The 18,876-nt window shown below is 58.7% G+C and overlaps 3 protein-coding genes across 10 annotated transcripts in view; 1 reads left to right on the top strand and 2 right to left on the bottom strand.

The window, feature by feature from the left end:
* The first annotated feature begins 2,839 nt into the window (after positions 1-2,839).
* Positions 2,840-8,203, top strand: Cdk10 (cyclin dependent kinase 10). 5 transcript variants are annotated; one of them, XM_023705271.1, is made up of 14 exons: positions 2,894-2,960; positions 3,738-3,810; positions 3,944-4,005; positions 4,375-4,446; positions 4,850-4,952; positions 5,053-5,134; positions 5,494-5,561; positions 5,902-5,954; positions 6,051-6,120; positions 6,561-6,620; positions 6,784-6,907; positions 6,985-7,124; positions 7,529-7,581; positions 7,766-8,203. In XM_023705271.1, exons 4-14 carry the CDS (start codon positions 4,428-4,430, stop codon positions 7,861-7,863), a joined length of 870 nt encoding a protein of 289 aa, XP_023561039.1. In that variant the 5' UTR covers positions 2,894-2,960; positions 3,738-3,810; positions 3,944-4,005; positions 4,375-4,427; the 3' UTR covers positions 7,864-8,203. The 5 variants fall into 5 exon arrangements, with proteins under 5 accessions (XP_023561036.1, XP_004645043.1, XP_023561039.1 ...); XM_023705268.1 differs by lacking the exon at positions 3,944-4,005 and having other exon boundaries at positions 2,840-2,998; positions 6,784-6,890; positions 7,766-7,858; XM_004644986.2 differs by lacking the exon at positions 3,944-4,005 and having other exon boundaries at positions 2,847-2,998.
* Positions 8,204-8,239: 36 nt separating this feature from the next.
* On the bottom strand, positions 8,240-11,915 carry Spata2l (spermatogenesis associated 2 like). Its single transcript, XM_004644985.2, has 2 exons — positions 11,381-11,915; positions 8,240-9,907 (listed from the first exon to the last, which is right to left on the bottom strand). Exons 1-2 carry the CDS (start codon positions 11,681-11,683, stop codon positions 8,927-8,929), a joined length of 1,284 nt encoding a protein of 427 aa, XP_004645042.1. The 5' UTR covers positions 11,684-11,915; the 3' UTR covers positions 8,240-8,926.
* Positions 11,916-13,426: 1,511 nt separating this feature from the next.
* Vps9d1 (VPS9 domain containing 1) overlaps positions 13,427-18,876 on the bottom strand; it is a 12,195-nt gene continuing 6,745 nt past the window's right edge. For 2 of the 4 annotated variants that reach the window (XM_023705240.1, XM_023705243.1), the window contains exons 11-16: positions 18,524-18,653; positions 18,053-18,261; positions 17,793-17,889; positions 16,543-16,647; positions 16,007-16,092; positions 15,467-15,849 (exon numbers count right to left, since the gene is read on the bottom strand). In XM_023705240.1, the coding sequence (XP_023561008.1) occupies positions 15,800-15,849; positions 16,007-16,092; positions 16,543-16,647; positions 17,793-17,889; positions 18,053-18,261; positions 18,524-18,653 (677 nt within the window). In that variant the 3' untranslated portion in view covers positions 15,467-15,799. Of the gene's footprint in view, positions 13,861-15,466; positions 15,850-16,006; positions 16,093-16,542; positions 16,648-17,792; positions 17,890-18,052; positions 18,262-18,523; positions 18,654-18,876 lie in introns of those variants that run through there. The other 2 variants (XM_023705242.1, XM_023705241.1) reach the window with 2 other exon arrangements.

Below are 18,876 nucleotides of genomic sequence, written 5' to 3'. Positions count from 1 at the left end.
AGAGATACAACACTCAGCACATACACACAGTCCCACCTAGAATACAGAGATGCAGCAGTACCTAGTATACAGTCCTGCTCACGCACACACAGTCCTACCTGCCACACACCATTACCGAGCTAGTAATTCACACACAGACCTACGACGCTCCTGGAGTCCTAGCTAGTACAGTTCACAGTTCTGTCTAGTACATACACAGTCCTTCCCACCTTGTACTAACACATGCAACCCACATATCTAGCACCTACACACACATACACAGTCCCACCTACTACATAGAGCCTGCCACATACACAGTCCTACAGCCATGCAGTCTATGTATCTAATACACAGACATAGTCCTCTAGTACATACACAAGTACATGCAGCCCTATTTAGTGTATACACACACACACGCCTACCTAGTACATACACTCATGCATGAGTCCTACCCACTACACACACACACACACAGGCCTACCTAGTACACACACATAAAGTGGTATCTAGCACATACATACACCCAGTTTTATGTAGTATGCATACAGAGATGCTCCCTTGCTTAGTACATGCATCACTGCATGTAATCCTGTCTCGTGCGTGCATGCATGCATGCCGTCTTACCTAGTACACAGATGCATGCATGCAGGGCTCTGCAGTCACACATACATACATACATACATACATTCCTACCTTGTTGGGCAAGCTCACGGTGCCAGCCACAAACAAAGACACACGGACACTTGACACAAGCCAGGCCAGGGCTGGAGCGAAAAGGCTGCCTCCCACTTGGGCTTTGTTTTTATGTACCTCGAGTCTCAGCCTTCTGTTTAGTTGAAGTGAACTTAACAAGATCCCATCCTGTGTGTCCAGGACTAACGTTTAGGCTGTACGTGAGAACCCGCTAGGCATCTGGGAGCAAGGACACAAAAACAGGGCGTCCTTGAGTTCCAAGTGTTCTTGGTTACTCCCACAGCTGTGGCCGCCCTGTTTTCATTTTTCCTTGTCCTACATGCCCTGCAGGTTTTTTCGCCTGTCTCCGTATTAACTCTTTCTTATCCCAACACTACCTCATAATACACACATAAATGGAGGACTATGTAGTACATAACATGCATAGAGTTCTATCTCATACATGATATATGCAGGCCTGTTACTTATTTATATCTATATGTTCCTGTCTAGTCCATACACATATAGTCCTATGTAGTACATAGATAAAACCCTTCTACACAAAGGCAAGCCAACCTAGTAACTGTATACATGCAGGCAAGCATATAATAGAGATGCTCTGTATTAGAGTGAAACATACATGCGCATGCACACCTATCTAGTATATACATATACACAAATAGGCCTAGCTAGTGCATGCACACAGTCCTTATGCATTTATACATATAACCTAAAGGATGTAGTATGGCATGAAAATACATTGTTTAAAGATTTTTGCATGCTTTACACTGCCCACAGGCAGGTGCAAGCAATCTGGCAGAAGCCTATTTTATTTTTTGCTTTTCTGAGATAGGCTCTCCTTTTGCAGTGCGTGCAGGCTAGCTTTGAACTCACAATGTAACCGGGCCTGGCCTTGCACTCACGGCCTCAGCCTCTGGGCGCTGTGGTTACAGGCCTGTGCCAGCAGAAGCCTTAAATGTGCATTACTTAAACAGTTTTTCAGACACAGGGTCCCACTACGTAGTCCAGGTTGGTCTCAAACATCTTCCTGCTTCAGCCTCCCAAGTGCTGGGATTAGAGGCATCATGGCATCATGCCCTTCTCGTCTAATTACTGTATTATTTATTATTTTTGTGGTACCGGGGATTGAACTCAGGATCCTGCGCTTGCCAGGCAGGCGCTTATTCAACTGAGCGATCTCCCCGGCCCAATCTAATTATTTTAGTTGTTGATTTGCTACCGAAAACCTGCTTTGCACTCACCTAAGTGACTGGAGCGCAGACAGGCCTGTGTTCTGGACTTCTGGGAGCAGGCACAGGCCAGCTGCCCAACCCTGACCTCAGCCCTCCCCATCACATACACCTACTGAACTCAGCGCCCCCCAATGCTCGAGTCTCCTGAGGGTCCAGCGGCCCACTTCCTACTTCCCGCCCAGCAGTCCTCCCAGCTAGCTCGGAGCCAATCAATCAGCTTCCAAACCTGGGGGGCAAATGTGAGAGTGGAGAGGGAAGACGAGCTTGCGACTCTTGATCCCCGGCCCACCCCCCCAAGGCCCCAGCCTGGCTCCCGCTGGAGATGGGGGCTAGGCGCACACAGAACTCTCCTCCGCACAGGCTTTCAGGTCGTCGGCAGCTGCCACAACATAGCTCTCATTTGTAGCTGTCTCGGAGGACCTTGAAGCACTGGGACTACTGCTGATCTGCGGGACTCGACCTTGTCACTCGTCACATCTCCTGGAAGCTACTAGCTGTGACGCCCGCGAGGGAGAAGAGGCCAGGAGGCAAACCGGCTTCTAGCGGGTCTAAAGCAACCCCAGCGTAGTCTAGGCAGTTGTTCGAGCGGGGGTGGCCGTGCTTTACTTCAACAGAGAAAACAACGCAGGAGACTCGACGTCCTCGCGACCTTCCTCCTCCGGGCCCCGGCGCCGGCCCCAGGGCGGGGCGGAGCTCGCCGCACGGACACCGCGGGCGCCGCGGCCCTCGCGCCTGCTCGCTGGCCGGGCTCGGCTCGCCCAGGACCGCAGACAGCGCTTCGTCTGCCGCGCGGCACAGGAGCGCCCACGCCCGCGGCGGCCACGGCCCGCCTCCCGCCCCGAGAGTCGCCTCGGCCTCCGCTCCCGTTTCTCCGAGGCCGGAATCTTCCCTAGTGCGCGTGGACGCCGGAGCTCCCGCGCTGAGAGTCCTTAGTAACCGTTGCTAAGGACCAGGCAGCCGGAAGTGGGTCGTGCGCCGGCGTACTCGGAGGGCGGGGCGGCGCGAGCATGGCGGATGCGGACCCGGAGTCGGAGCAGATCCGCCTGAAGTGTATCCGTAAGGAGGGCTTCTTCACGGTGCCTCCGGAACACAGGGTGCGATGGGGTGCTATTCGCGCAGCGCTGCCCGCCTCGCCCCCCGCAGGCTGGACGGAAGCGTTCAGGGAATCGGCATTGCGGCTTACCGTACTGGCGGGAACGACAGTCCCAGAAGTCTTTGCGGCTGGCGCGCGGGGCGGGGCGGGGGGCGGGGCGGGGCCACAGTGCTCTAAATTCGGAACTCCTTGGTTTTGCAAGAGCGGCTGTGTCGGATGGGAATGTGCCCTGAGAAGAATTGGAGTATCCCTGATCCCAGCTACCCTGGAGGCTGAGGCAGGAGGATTAGACAAGAAAGAGACCTTGCCTAAAAAAAGTAAAGCAGGCTAGCTGGGCGTGGTGGCACACGTCTGTACTCCTAGAGTTTTGGAGGCTGAGGCAGGAGGATGGCCACGAGTTCCAGGCCGGCCTGCGTTACATAGTGAGTTCGCGGCTAGCCTTAACTGCACAAATCCTGTCTCAAAAATACAATGAAACACGACTGAAGATGTACCTCAGTGCCCAGTTCTTGCTTAGCTTGCTCAGGCGGACTTCAATGTCTCCAGAAGGGACTATGGAGGCCGAAGACTCCACTGCACACGTGGAGCAGGGATGGGAGGAGTGCGTGGGCCTGAGGGGCTTCTCCTCACGGGAAGGGCCCCAGGCTGGCTCTTGGCATCAGCTTTGGCGAGATGCCCCTCCCGCTGGGGAAGGATGGTCCCGGCTGCTGCGCGCCCCCATGGTAGCACCTCTCTTTCAGCTGGGACGATGCCGGAGCGTGAAGGAGTTTGAGAAGCTGAACCGAATTGGCGAGGGCACCTATGGCATTGTGTGTGAGTGGCGGACGCTGGGGCCTAGAGCGTTGGGTGGGCTTCCACTAGTACTGGATGCACTGTCACCATGCTGCCGCGCGGGGCTGGCCGCGGCCCGGTCCTTGTAGTCCCGATAACTCCGTGTGCTTCACAGCCTGTCCTCAGGACCTTATCCTGACGCAGCCGCACCAGGCTCATGCAGCGACCTGGGGGACTGTGAGTCATTCTGCCGAGTCCTAGAAGCAGCAAAAAGCGACAAAATGCTTTGTGGAGCCATCTTTGCACAAATAAGAGTTTTTTGTAGATCAGTAAGCAAGCCCAGAGCAGCAGTGAACACGCTGAGGAGGAGAACACGCAGGAGGCTCTGAGGCCAGATCCAGCGCACAGGCCCAGGCTGGGCATCCTCGGCCCAGCCTGCGTGAGAGGACGCTCTGGGTCGCTTGTGGCCTGAGCTGGGGATCTCTGTATGCAAAGCAAGGACTAAATGTCATGGGGCCCTAGGTTATCAACAGAAGGGGCCCTGGGCAGCTCAGGGTTCTTTGATGGGGCCCAGGGTAGACTAGTCTAGATGGATTCCCATTCTAGATCGGGCCCGGGACACCCAGACAGACGAGATTGTTGCCCTGAAGAAGGTGCGGATGGACAAGGAGAAGGATGGTAAGTGGAAGCAAGGGTGTGGACCATCCTAGCTGGACTTGCATACAGGTGTGGTAGGGGCACGTTTCCTGAGGTTTTCTCTGTACTGACCCTCCACAGGGTGCTTGCATGGTGGTGAAAGGGCACCTGTCACCCCATCTGAGCCTCAGTTCCCCAGCCCTGCTCCCTGCTTCTGGGTCCTCTCCGTACCTGCTGTCCTGTGGTTGCCATGACTACCCCCTTCTATCCCAGCTTAGCTGTCTCCCTGGTGCCAAGCTCCAGTCTGCACTACGACCTCCAGGGTGCACTGTCACAATAGTCCTGGGCCTAGAGAGGTGCTGTCTGGAGGGTTAGGAGTGGTGCTGGGGATAGGGTGTGTGTGGAGACCAGGCACGGGTGACAGACTTGGCTGGCTCTCTCCTAGGCATCCCCATCAGCAGCCTGAGGGAGATCACGCTGCTTCTGCGCCTGCGCCACCCGAACATCGTGGAGCTAAAGGAGGTGGTGGTGGGGAACCACCTAGAGAGGTGTGCATCCCTACTTACACCCCAGGTGTCCAGAGGCCTGGCCCCATGCGCCAGGATTCATGGGCGGCAGCATGGCTTTGTCCTGACCTTCTCTGTGCAGCATCTTCCTGGTGATGGGTTACTGTGAGCAGGACCTGGCCAGCCTCCTGGAAAACATGCCCACACCCTTCTCTGAGGCCCAGGTATGTGGTCTTGATAGGAACCGTATGGCCTGTGGATCTACTTGAGTCCGGGGAGCTTAAGAATGTGGAATCACTGGGGGCCAGGAGATGGCTCCGCAGAAGCAAGCACAAGGGTCTGCGTTCAATCCCTGGTTCTGCCAAAAAAAAGAACGTGGAATTATCTACGGGCACACGTGGGGCACTGGGAACCTGCAGCAGACAGGTCACTGAGAAGCAGAGGGGACAACAGGACTTAACAGCCACAGCAGGCTCATGCAGCTGCCTTGGGAAGTAGCTGTGGGGTCTGGTGGCCAGTACTGATGTGTTACGGCTGGGGTCCATCTTGGGCTGCTGTGATCACCGCCTCTGTGTTCACACAGGTCAAATGCATCGTGCTACAGGTGCTCCGGGGCCTGCAGTACCTGCATAGGAACTTCATCATCCACAGGTGGGCAGGGCTCTGTCGGATGGGTGGCCTATGCTCTGGGCCATAGGCCTTCCAAGTGCTACAGGACAGCAGTGGACACCTGGCATTCCTCTGTGGGGAGGGTCCAGGACTAGTCGAGTCCGAGAAGCTCTGGGGTAGCCCTTGTGCTGTGGCCTGGAGAACTGGGTAGTGTAGACACCCAGGTCTGGGCACTTGTAGGTCTGCTTTCTTTGCTGTGTGTCCTTTGCCACACCTGACGCTGACACACTCAGGACCAATTGTGAGCACCGTAGTAACAGTCTCATCTAGTGCCCCGTAGGCTCACTTCCTGGGAGCACCAGACTTCCCTTTCTGTCAACAGGGACCTGAAGGTCTCCAATCTACTCATGACTGACAAGGGCTGTGTGAAGACAGGTAGGTGCCTGGCACTGGCCTAGTGTGCATGGAGGAGGTGGGGTGCATGGAGGAGCTCTGGACCCCCTCAGCCTTCCCCTCTCTGCCTCTCTGCAGCGGATTTTGGCCTGGCCCGGGCTTATGGCATCCCAGTGAAGCCAATGACCCCTAAGGTGGTCACCCTCTGGTGAGTCCCTTGGAGACATGGGGGCCTGGGGTGGACAGCTTGAATCTGTAGGCTTCTGTAGCTGGTCTCTCTCCCTGGGAAAGAGCGACAGGCTGCAGTCCCACAAGGCCTGGCCTTGTCCTGATGCACCAGCGCCTTGCAGGGCATGGCGGTGGCTGTCAGTAGTTGCATTTCTAGCAGGCAGAACGGGGTAGTGGTTGGGACAAGACACCAGGACCCCTGTGGCCTCTGCTGAGTGTGTCGCTCAGCCCCCACAGAGAGCAGGCTGACAGGTCTGTGCTGAGGACGTGGCACTGTGCCCACGCCACCTGTGTTTGGGGCTTAGGGTCAGAAGTGATGACCTTGTGCAGCTGCCTTGGCCCATGGGGCGGCTGTGCCCTGTTGGGCTCAGGCCGGAGCAGAACTAGTGGTAGAGCTGAGCTGCTACCCCATGTGTGCAGGTACCGTGCCCCCGAGCTGCTGCTGGGCACCACGACCCAGACCACCAGCATCGACATGTGGTGAGAGGACTACGTGCCGGCGAGCAGGGAGAGGGACTCAGGGTGGGCCTCGCGCTGCTGTTCCTTGGCCCCTGGCACTCAGGTCTGGGGTTGGCAGGTCCCCCACGGCACCCTCTGAGCAGTGCCAGCATGGTACTCAGGGCCGGCGGCCCCTCTCCCGCAGGGCCGTGGGCTGCATCCTGGCTGAGCTGTTGGCCCACAAGCCCCTCCTCCCTGGCGCGTCGGAGATCCACCAGGTTGACCTGATCGTGCAGCTGCTGGGGACGCCCAGTGAGAACATCTGGCCGGTTTGTGCCCCTTCCCGCCCAGGCTGGCCGCTCCCTGTCCCTTCTGGGGCTGCAGCTGTCCTCCCTGCCCCCTGCAGGGCTTTTCCAAGCTGCCGCTGGTGGGCCAGTACAGCTTGAGGAAGCAGCCCTACAACAACCTGAAGCACAAGTTCCCGTGGCTCTCGGAGGCCGGGCTGCGCCTGCTCAACTTCCTCTTCATGTACGATCCCAGGAAAAGGTGCGCACTGCCTGCGCAGCTGCTCGGGTTGGGGCTTGGTGCACAGGCCGGCAGGCTGGCAGTGGTGCTCCTGGGCTTGGCTGCTCAGGGCCCCACAGCAGCACAGACCCTCTGACTCCAGTGCAGGCTTCGCTCTTGTGCCGAGCCGTGAGCCACTCCAGGCTCCTTTAAAGATGGCTGCCCACAGCACAGGCTGCACCGTGGTGAGGAGGGCAGACACTTGGTCTCAGAGCCCAGTGACGACTCAGGCCCCCTCTGAGCTTCCGCAGGTTTCTGGGCCACCAACCCTTATCACCTCCCTTCTCTGGGTGGATGTGTGGCCCAGAGGCTGCTGAGCTGGGCTCAGCACACAGCTGACAGTCTCCCTGAGGCCAAGGGTCCCGTTAATGGGCTGCCTTTCTCAGGGCGACAGCAGGGGACTGCCTGGAGAGCTCCTACTTCAAGGAAAAGCCCCTGCGTGAGTTCCCCACCCCCTAGGGCCAGGTGGCAGTCCTCTGTGCAGACCCTTTGGGAGAAGATGGGGATGGGGGTGGGGGTGGGGGCCAGGGTGTCCAGGGCAGCCAGGCCAGGCCTTGGCACACTGGGGTTCAGACCTGGAGTACTCCCCAGCCCAGCATTGAGCTGCCCTCTCCCACACGCAGCCTGTGAGCCAGAACTCATGCCCACTTTCCCCCACCACCGCAATAAGCGGGCTGCGCCGGGCACAGCAGAAGGCCAGAGCAAGCGCTGCAAGCCCTGATGGTGGCCACACGCAACTCTGGATGACTCCGAACAGAGGGCACCCTGCTCAGCACCTGGCGGAGTGTGGACTGCAAGGGACCAGGGGCCTTGGGATGTCCTCCATTGGCGCTATGGAACCGCCGTGCCTGGAACGCAGCGGCACAGAACCTAGGGAGAATGCTGGCACAGGCCTGGATCAGTGTGATCTTCTGGGGTCACGTGGGCACACACAGGCTCTGATGACCCCAGGCAGGCCTGGCTGGACTCCAAGTGGGAAAGAGGGACCCATGCAGTGTAGGGACAGTGGCAGGGGATACCCTGAGACTTGAGGGAGAAGCAGTGGGCACCTACCCAGTGAAGATAAAAGCTTTCCAAGCAGATGTGACTTTACCATTGTTTAATGTACTGTGGATTCTGACTCGTGCAACAAGAACAGTATCCCAGGGTGCTGGGCAGGGTGGAACAGGAAAACTCGGGGAGGCAGTGAGAATGGGGCACAGGCAGTGGCTGCAGGACCTGCTCCACGTGGACAGGGCAGAGCTGGTCCATCCTATCACGTAGGTGGAAAGAGGCCGGGTGATTCCTAGGGCCAGCAGTGCCCACTGCCTAGACCTGCTAGGGCACGGGAGCCACCCTTGCCCCTGCCCCGCTTCAGGGCAGCTGGGGTGCTGGGGGCTGAGAGTCGTTACCTCCACTAGGCAGGAGGGGGAGAGGTCCCGACTTCAGAGGTCAGCTGTGTACCCGGCAGAGCCTCCCAGCTGGACCTATATAGGGAATCTCCCCCAAAGTACAGGAAGCTGCCAGGAACCATAGGGTATTAGAGGGCCTCCAAAGGGTAGGTCCTTCCTGGGGACAGGTTTGGGCACCATGATGGACAGCCTGACTCTCCTGCTGACATACCTGGAACTGGGTACTGTGGACAGGGTATCTGGGAGGTCCCTGTAGCCCAGCTCAGTTGCTGCTAGCAGGAATCAGTCTCTTCCCACCATGCAAGGCCAGGCTGTCAAGGACAGGAAGGAACAGCCAGGGGCCCCTGCCTCCCCCAGAAAAGCACCATGGAAACTGTTGCCTGGAACTGCTGGCTAAGGCCGGCCCCCAGGGCTGTCATAGAGCAGGGTGTCCACCTGGGCACGCTGTAGCCACAGGCGCCTCTGGGTGTCACTGAGCAGTGCCCGCAGTGAGTGCCCTGGGCGGCAGGCAGGCAGCGCAGTGCAGTGGGCAGCATGTAGCTGGTGGCAGGTGTCGCAACACAGGGTGGGTAGGACACCAGGCACCAGGCAACTGTGTGCCTGGTACCCCAGGGGCTCGGGGATAGGGCCATAGGCTGAGGTCGGCTCCCCCTCCACCCGCCTGTGCCGGGGGCTGGCCTGCCCTGGGCTCCCAGGGGCTTCAGGAGTGGCCAGGTCCCCAGACCGGCTCAGCTCATGGCGCAGGGAGAGGAAGGAGAAGGCGGAGGGCTCAGGCTCCAGCTCTTCCTCCAGAGCCCCATAGGGTGGGCTGCTGGCCTGGGACAGCTCCTCAGCTGGGGGCTCCCAGGTGTGGCCCCCACTGCCCCAGAGTTTGGCACTCTGTTCCCAGAGTGGAGGCCGGTAGGCCAGCTCCTCGGGGGGTGAGCCAGGGCCAGGTGAGGGCTCTCCGTACAGGCTGGCCTCCTCTGAGCCCTCATCCTCCTGCAGGTCCCGGTACAGGTCCAGAGGTGCCCCAAAGGTGGCAGGGTGGCCCCTTGGGGGCAGGGGCGGCGGCTCCTCATCCTGGGCCAGGCGCTGCTGCAGCCAGGCCACACAGGAGGCCACGTCCCCGCTGGCCCGACGTGCTCGCAGCAGGTCCTCAGCCGGCAGCACGCTGGTACCCAGCTGGGTCAGCACCTCCCCCAGGATCTCACACTCCAGCCTCAGTGCGAAGCAGCCCAGGGCCACCTGGACCAGCTGGCAAGCAGGGGGCGGGGCAGCAACCATCAGGCAGTAGTTGTCCCTGCGCACATAGCCCATCTTCTGGAAGCTCTGGATGAGGAGCTCCTCGGAGAGTACGCCCTTCAGCACATGCACGTAGCCCCCGGAGAAGGTCTGCAGAGAGGATGTGGTCAGCAGCCACCTTCCGACCCTGTGCTGCATTCACAGCTAGCTTGTGATGCTAGTGCCCACCCCTAGGCTGGTCTGAGCCAAGCTGGATGACAGGGCTTTTAAGACTTACAAATATTTGAGTTGTGGACTTGCAGGTGTACTTTGTAGACATGAGCGAACCTGACTTGCAAAAGTTCTCCCAGAGTGGACCTCACTCATCGGTCGGGGACTTACTGTAACAGACATACTGAGCTGGCGTACAGTGCACAACAGAGGGTGCGCTGAGGTCTTTGCAGGGCCCGCTGGCCACACCAGACACCTACACTCTAATGGTTCCCCTGCACTGGCCATTCTTTTGTTTCTGGCTATGTGTATGTGTGCATGTATGTGAAAGAACTCTGCCCTGAGTGAACTACATCCCCAACTCTCATTTCTTTGAGGGAAGGTCTCAATACTTCACTAAGTGGTCCACAGTAGGCAGGGACTTGCGATCTTCCTGCCTGAGTCTCCCAGAGTGCTGAGATCATAGAAGAGCTAGCTGCTGCTGCCTCTTCTCTTTTGAGACAGGGTCTTGCTATGTAACGCAGGCTGGCCCCAAACTCGCTGAGATCCTCCTGTACTTTGATCTTTCCCAACAGCAGTTTTGCAAAGCTCTCCCTGCCAAAAATGACTTTGTGGTACCTTTTCCCTAACAGTATGGTATTCGACTATGGACGAACCATTTTTAAAGCTCTCCAGAGACTAAGGTGCAGTCAGTGAAACTGCAAGAATAACAGGTAAGAAAGTGCTTTCTAAACTACAAAGCCTGGGAAGCCCAGAGAGCACCGCCAGGGCCCCGAGTAGTCCTCTTGGGCCTTGGAAGAAGACACTCGCCAGACCTTGGGCACCGGATATTGCACTTCCTTACCCGAAAGCCTTATGAACTGGACCACTATGTCTCTTTGTCAGCGGAAATGGCTCAGCGATACTGGGCAACGCTCAAAGCCAGAAGCCCTGCCACTGCCCAGTGTGTGGGTGCCAGGGACGGCCTGCCTGTCTCGCTCCTGTCTCTGTGGGCCCTACACGCTGGTCTAAAGGATGAATGAAAGCTTTGGAACCTGGACCAGCAGGTGTCCCAGCGGGGCGGCTGGCCTCCGAGCACTAAACAAGAAGCTGCCGCTGCCATGACAACCAGCGGAGGCGTATCTCGCCCATGTGCGCACTGACGTCATCACCTTCCCACTCCTCTCCCCGAGCTCAGGGCGCGCGCCGGCGGCCCAGCCTCCCCTGGGCAATCCCTGCTTCAGTGCCCTCCTTTATCCAAGGGCTCGCCCCCACCCTTGAGGTGTCAGCATGACCATGGGTCCTGATCCCCGTGCACCCACCCTTGGGTTTCCACGGCCACGAGGGTTTTGAGAACACTGAGAAGGGCAGGGTCCCAATCAGGCGGTGCCCACGCGAGTCTGAGCCTACCGCGACCCCCCGGGCGGCTCGCACCTTAATGGTGGTGAACTCCTTTCGCCAGGGCAGCAGGTACAGGTGCACGGCCGCCAGCTCCAGCAACTCGAAGGCGCGCGCGAGGTCGCGCAGCGCGGGCGCCAGGTCGGCGCGGCCCCAGAGCCCGTCGGTGAGCAGCGCCAGCGCGTCGTCCTGCAGCGCGCCGTGCAGGTCGAAGTCCTCCACCAAGATCTGCCAGAGAACGGCGCGCAGCGAGGGGTCCCCGCACACGCCTGCGCGGCCACGCCGCAGCTCGCGCTCCAGGCACAGGCGGTAGTCCTCGGACAGCGAGCTGCTGCCCATCCTGGGCCCCTCCCGACACTCGCGCACGTCCGGAGCCCGAGCCCACGCCCAGCGGAGTGTGCACGACCTCGGGCGCTACCGTTCAGCGCTCTCTGTCCAGAGGTGCTGGCGCCGCTCACCGCGAGCCTTCTCGTCCGCGCGCTTCCGCCGCGAGAGGCCCGGCCCCCAGACCGCGGCCGCGACGTCGGGGCGGGGCTCGGCTCCGGACCAACCCAGAGGTGGGGGCGGGGCCTGGCGGGGCGGGGCCTGGCGGGGCGGGGCCTGGCGGGGCGGGGCTTGGGCTACGGGTCGCCCCAGGTATGGGCGGGGCCGCTGCAAGGAGCGCTGGCGAGGTCTGGCAAATTGGCTGCGGTCCTGCCTCGCCGGACACCTGCCCGAGCTCCTTTGTGGGTTCTTGTCACCGCGTAGTCCGTCTGCTCCTCGCGGCGATACAGGTCCAGGCTGCAGGGAACCCGGAGCGCTCGGTCAATGCCCTCACCTCGCGAAGCGGACTGCTCGCACCGACCCTCGTAGCTGTCTGGTGCCCGGTGCGCGAGGGAGCAGGGCCTTCACCTGGCCTGGCCGGGATTGGCTGGCGCGGGGTCCCAACGCTTTCATTCTTTTTACTTTGGTTCCCTTACCGCTTTGTTCATTTCGTAACTTTGGAAGGCAGCTATGCTCACCACTATACCACCAACGCAGGCTCGTTTTTTAACTTTGAGGTAGGATCTTGCTATAAACTGCCTTTGGCCCCAGCGGTCCACAGAGCTGGGATTACCTGTGTGCGTCACCCACAGCCACCGCCTCCCCGCGCTGCCTTACACCTGAGATCCCGGCTACACTGGAGGCTGAGTAATGAGGATCGCCAGTTCACATCAGCTGGGCAAGAGCCAATCTCAAAATAAAAAATAGAGGCTAAGAACGTAGCTCGGCGCTTCCTGGGTTAATTCTCCACTACCAGAAAAATATGCAAAAAGCAACCTTGGGCTGGAGATGTGGTTCAGAGGGAAGAGTGCTTGCCTGGCCTACATAAAACTCTAGGGTTCTTTCATAGTGCACCGCATGCTATGAAAAGAGAGGTATAAAACCACCAGCCATGGGGCTGGGGAGATAGCTCTGTGGCTTACGTGCCTGGCAAGCGCAAGGTCCTGAGTTTGATCCTGCATGCAGTGCTGACCAGGTGTGGTGGCACATATTTGTAATTCCAGCACTACGACAGGTCTGAGCTGCATAGCAAGACCCTGTATCAGAAGAAAAAAAAAAAAAAAAACCAACCAACCAGCCAACAGTAGGCCAAGTCATTGGCAGGTGTCTGACGAAGCTTGCAAAGCCAACCCCATCCAGACTTTCTCCTAGCTCGTGTGGCGTTTTCTTTCCCTGATTTGAGTCTTCTCTGATTTGGGAAGCATTTGAGGTCCCACCTTCTGCTAGACCACACGCACTCTTCAGCAGCGCAAGCCTGTCTCTGCACCTATCTAGGCCTCGACCAAAGCCATGCATCTAGCTAAAGGTGGCTTCCTGCCTTTTCTCTGAAATTTCACTGGTTGTTTTCAAATGTTTCAAAGGAAATTTTCTTTTTTTAAAAAATTTTATTTATTTGTGTGTGTGTGTGTGTGTGTGGCCAGCTCAGCCCACCAGGGCTGGCTGGCATGTGGTGCTGGGGGATTGAACCGTGGTCCCTGTGATTTGCTAAGCTTGCTCTAAGTAGGTGCTTTAGACCACTGAGCCATCTCACCAGCCCCTCAAAGGAAATTTTCTAAATATTATAACCATGCAGGCAGAGCTCCCTGTGGCTTGTAACTGGGTACCACCAACACAAGCTGTCCCATGAACCTGCCCAGATGAGAATGTGAGAAAACAGGACTTGCAAATATGCTTGAACAGTGTTGGGTGGCTGGTTCCGCCTGTCTAGCTACTGGGGACAGGTGCACGCTCCTTTGCCTTCCCTGTTCGTGGGGTTGCTGTCACTCCTTTGGGCTCAAAGGACAGACTTGCTAGGTCAGAAACCCCATCCACACGCAGCTGGAGCCAGTAGTGTGAGTTGACCAGAGTCCAGTCCACCCCACAGCTGTCCCACTACACACTCAGCATTGTCCAGCTTTCCAGAATGTTCCCAAGCCCAGTGAATATGAAGTTGTATCTTTTACTGTTTTAACTTGTACTTTGTGGGAGACCATCTTGAGGCTGAGCAGGAGAGACTGAAATTCACAATTGGCAGGTATTAATATGAGAAAGCCAAGGCCTATAGGGCTGGAAGAAGCTCCCTTTGGCATCTTGGGTGAAGCCCACCATCACGCCACTGACCCACGGTGTCCTGGTGCCCCACACCTGGGTAAGAGCCACAGCGGAGGGGGGCAGTTCCAGCTCCATCCCCTCATTCCCAGGCCTACCTGCCTCAGCAGGCCAGCCTTATTTCCCCCTTTTCCCTCCACAAGCTCGTTACTTCTGTGGAAATGCAAGTACAGACAGCACCAAGCTTTTGGTCTCTGTCCCCATCAGACTCTGACCATTCCTGTCCCTCATTGTAGATGCTTATCTCTGGTTCATTCTTGTGCTGCACCCCTTGGCAGGTGATGGGGGGCTCAGGCCAGGGCCCCTCGTTTTTTGATTGATGTGGTTTTTTGAGACAGGGTCTTGTAGTGTAGGCTGGCCTTAAACTCATTACACAGCATAGGTTGACCTTGAACTTGTGGCAACCCTCCTGCCTCAGCTCCTGAGTGCTGGGATTACAGGTGTGTGCCACCACACCAGCTCAGTTGTGATTTTGAACTCTATATTTTTTTCTTTTGGTAGCACTGAGGACTTTGCAGAGCACACTCCTAGCCCTTTTTGTTTTGAGACAGGGTTGTGCTAAGTCTCAAACTTGCCCAGCCAGGTTCTGAACTTGTGATCCTCCTGCCTCAGCCCCTAGTGTGCTAGGATTGTAGATGTAGAGTGTTTTGTCCGCTAGATACACTGCCCATCTGAAGCTACTGCTGTTTTTTTTTTATAATTGGGACTCCTGCCTTTCCGGACTGACTTGCAGGATTTCCGGTGGGAACATTCTGTTCCTCATTTGTGTTCCGTGGGCTGCTATGCCTGAGGAAGGCCCAGGGCTACTGCAGTCATGTGCCCCCTCACTGCACAGGGGCGGCCACGTGCAGGCTCACCACCACGCTGTCTCCAACGCAGTGCTTTACTCAGTGCTGAGGCTTGAGCAGGGATGGCAGAATCCAGCCTCCCCCCACTGTCAGCGCCTGCATCAGCACCCAGCTACCTGTTTCCCTGCAGTGGCCTGCGTTCCCAGGCCCCTTCTTTCCTGCCTTCCTGTTCTACAGGCCTGCCATCTGGGCATCAGGTGCCTCTCCACACGTGGAAGTGCTGCCACTGTAGGGCTCTGGTCTGTGTCCTCTCAAATGGGATACATGGCCAGCTTAAGGTCCTGTGTCCTCCTATGGGGACACACAGCTACCTCAAGGCCCTTGTGTGCACAGGCAGAGTGGGGCCATCAGGGGAGGCTCGCATGCCATGCCACTTGGGTCCATATCCAGTGAGTAGCCCACACACCTGTTGTGGGGCATTCTATGCACCTATCTGGGCATCTGTGTCCCCGTGGGAAGTGCAACCAGGGCACATCATTACCATGTCCCTGTGTGACTTGCTCCCGAGAGGCCCCCAGATGATGCTCTGGGTGGGGCTGAGCTCTACTAGACAGCAGAGCCCTGCTGCCCTGGCCAGGGTGGCCCTGCTCCAGCACAGAGGGTCTCGGAAGCTGTGCTGCCTGAGCCTCAGCCCGTGAGTGGAGACGGAAGAGCCACACCAAGGCAAACTGCAGGGACCTCTTTACTTAGGGCCCAGTTGGTAGCCACATGGCCAGGAACCCTTGGACTCACACCAACCTGGGAAAGGCAGGACAGGGTGGGAGTTGGCTAGGGCTTAGGACACCCATTAACCACAACCAAAATGAGGTGGGGAGGAGGCCCCTGCCAGGGAGGGGGTGCAGCTCCAAACCCGGACTCCAGTAGGAAAGCCACGGCCCAATAAATAAACAGCAGGGTCTCTCCCCGTGCCCAGGCTCAGGCAGGGGAGGGGTGCTCGTGCTCTGACTCTGGTCCCTCTGTGCAGTGCCCTGAGGGTGAGCAGCTCCAGGCTTCCTTCCTAGGACCTCTCAGCGGTGGGCACAGGGTAGAGCTGATGTGCCTGTCCTGCTGCAGAAAGAGGCTGCCCTGAGCCTCGGGGGCAGCTGAGGGCCAGGAAGGGGACCAGAGCTGGGGTTCCATCACAGCTCACTGCCCCCAGTGCTGGCACCTGAGTGCAGAGCAGCAGGCCCTGCTGTGGCCCTGCGGTGCAGCCGCGATTACTTGCCCAGGGGCCGCCCAGGCAGCAGCTCCACGTAGCTCAGGGCGCTCTGCAGCGATGTCAGGCAGTAACCCTCCTCTCCAATCAGGTATCTGACAGAGGCAGCCAAGGGATAAGTGTCACCTGAAGGGGACAGGAACCCCCTCCCATGCTCCCACAGGCTAGGACTTGGGTTGAGGGACCATAGCTAGTTTTATAGGTTTATAGGAAGGCCCCTCCCTACCACCTGTCCTCACCCTTGGATGGCAGCGCTGGGGACCAGCCCTAGGACATGACTGCCCTTGGGGACAGCCTCTCGCCTCTTGCCTAGGATCCTGGGGACATGCTGTGGTCAGTGTTCTGCTGCAGTCTGTTGTCTGCCAACCACCAGCTTAGATCAGTGGTGAGGTACCTGCTGCCCAGATCTTCCTGTGGGGATCCCTGCCCCCCAACCTGGGGCTTTTTTTGGGAGACCTGAACATGCCTTCAGGGCATTTCTGGTTTGGCAGGATTATCTGGGTTCGAACCAGTGCAACTTGAGCCTCTAACCTGGGGCTTCTTACCCCTCATGGGTGAATTCCTCCAGCGCTGCACACTCTGATACCAGCTGGGGAAGGCCACTCCTCAGCACCACAAAGGACAGGATGGGCAGCAAATCATCCGCACCACTGCCGGGAAGGGGCACCATGGCTAGTGGGCTCTGGGCCTGAGCAAGCACCAAAAAAATGGCGCCTGGGCCTGACCTGGCCCACCCCTTAGTGGTGCAGGACACCAGCAGGAGGGCCAGGCATGTGACAAGGTCCAGTGTGCAAGTGTGGTGCTCTCCTGCTCCTCTGGTCCTAGGACCACGCAGGCTTCTGGGTGCCCCTTCTCCTTGGGGTCCTCTCCTAGTGACAGGAGGCTGCCCAAGACTGGGGATGTTCAGCTCAAAGCCAGACCTTCAAAGCCACCCTAGTCAGTCCATGTGCACTGACAGCTCCGCAAGGCTGCATGGTGCTCAGCCTGGCAGCTTCTGCAAGGCCCAGGGGAGCAAGGAGTCTACAGGGGAATAAACCGCAAGGCCAGGGCCAGGCTGACCGACCACACAGGGCAGGACACCTGCTAGCTGTAGGATAGGCTGAGGAGGAATGCAGACTCCTAGTCCTGTAACTCAGGATAGTACAGGGCACCCAGCTCTGCCTTTGGCATCTGCTGCTAGGCCCCGTGCAGGGCTGCCACTGCCCCCAGTGCATGGAGGAGCACCGCAGTTCTGATCTCCAGCTGGGGCTGGGGCGGGGTGGGGGGCTGGACTTCTGCACCTGCAGTGACAGGTTTCTTCATGGCCAGTACTGGGCCCGGGGCAGGGCAGCAGGAAGCAGGGCTCCTAGGTTCTGAGGGGAACACTGGCTTTGGATGAGGAAGCTGCTGACCACAGCTGAGCCTAGGGTGGGGTTCAAGGCAGGATGAGGCATTTCAGGGCTCAGGGCTCAGGTGGACGCCATCCAGGACATGCTAGAAAGCCCAGTTGGGGAGTAGTGGAAGAGCACCACTCCCTGAGCTCCCTCTAGGGTGCACTGGGGGGCTCAACTGCAGGCTTCGGGAGGTGCACCCCCAGTGTGAGGAAGCCTTGGTCCATCCAGGAAGCTGCAATGTGGTCACAGGTGGGAGCCTGCCCTCTCTGCCCATGTCCCCCGTGGCAGGACCAGCTCTGGATATACCCAAAGAAGCCGGCCTGGGCTGCTGGGTCAGGAACAAGGCAGGGCCGTCCTCCCCTCCCCTAACCTCTGTAAGGACAGCCTCAAGCCCAGGGCTCCCAGGGCTGTCTAGGACTCACATGGCAGCTGCAGGGACATGGGGTCCGGCTTCCGGCCTGAGCTCCTGGGCACGGCAGTAATCCTCAGCACAGACGCAGATGACCCGCAGGGTCCGCACTGCGGCACAGACATGGGGCTGCGCAGGGCGTTCTCTCCCAGGGCTGCCCACCCTTCTTGGGAGAGCCAGCACGTTCGGGACACTCCCCTCAGACTGGGGCTGTGACCCAGGGAAGGCGTCTGTTGCATCTGACCAGACCCACTTGCCCCCAAACTCTCATACCGATGCACCCCAGCTTCTTCTGGGGGCAGCTCTCCAGAACCAGGAGCCCCAGCTCCTGGGCCGCACTGCAGTAGGGGTAGGTGGTAGCACCCTTGCCCTCAGGGCCTGGGGGTAGGAGCTTGGCAGGGATGCCCAGAGCCGCAGGGGGTGCGTTCCGGTAGAGCTCCATGCTCCTGCCCAGGGCGGCCTCCCGTGCATGGTACACGCTCCTAGGGCAGAGAGGTCAGGCTCAGCCACACCAGAACCTTACCCAGACGCTTGGCAGCGACTGGGACCAGGGTTCAGCCTGGGGTGAGCTGGCAGTGAAGACCCCAATTATGGAGAGTGGGCAGGGACCATCCAGAAAATAGAACTCCTGGGGGCAGCCTCAGCAAACAGGAAGGGATCAGGCCGCGGCTGGTACTGGAACAGGCCTGAGACATGGCAGTAGTAGTGCCAGACAGGAGGTCAGGGACCAGGCCAGGGCTATACCTGTACAGGGCCAGCAGCAGAGGCCACAGTGGGGAGAAGAAGGGTTCCTCAAGACAGGCCAGGCAGCGGTCTTTGCAAGCAGCTGTGTTCAGGCTCTCAAAGGCCAGGAGGGTCAGCGAGAGTAGCCTGTCTGCCAGGAGCAGAGTGAGGACTTCCTCAGGGCCCTCCTGGCCAAGCCTGAAGCCAGTCATCCCGACCCGTCCTATGGCCTGGGCCAGAGCCCAGCTCCCCACTCCTCCGAAGAGTCTGCGAGGAGGGGAGGAGGGCTTCTGAAAGGGCCCGACCAGCTCTGCAGCCCAGGGGAGGAGGGCTTCTGAAAGGGCCCGACCAGCTCTGCGGCCCAGGGGAGGAGG

This window comes from Octodon degus, unplaced genomic scaffold (assembly GCF_000260255.1).
Source record: "Octodon degus isolate 3935 unplaced genomic scaffold, OctDeg1.0 scaffold00215, whole genome shotgun sequence".
Taxonomy (NCBI): Eukaryota; Metazoa; Chordata; class Mammalia; order Rodentia; family Octodontidae; genus Octodon; species Octodon degus.
This window is presented reverse-complemented; position numbering and strand designations above follow the sequence as displayed.

Bases quoted from the DNA above. Each gene is read 5' to 3' on its own strand.
- Spata2l (XM_004644985.2), bottom strand. From the start codon at position 11,683: ATGGGCAGCAGCTCGCTGTCCGAGGACTACCGCCTGTGCCTGGAGCGC. The intron at 9,908-11,380 runs GTGCGAGCCGCC...TCCTCTCTGCAG, and splicing joins AGGAGTTCACCACCATTAAG to ACCTTCTCCGGGGGCTACGT.
- Cdk10 (XM_004644986.2), top strand. From the start codon at position 2,912: ATGGCGGATGCGGACCCGGAGTCGGAGCAGATCCGCCTGAAGTGTATC. The intron at 5,135-5,493 runs GTATGTGGTCTT...GTGTTCACACAG, and splicing joins CACCCTTCTCTGAGGCCCAG to GTCAAATGCATCGTGCTACA. The intron at 7,125-7,528 runs GTGCGCACTGCC...TGCCTTTCTCAG, and splicing joins ATGTACGATCCCAGGAAAAG to GGCGACAGCAGGGGACTGCC.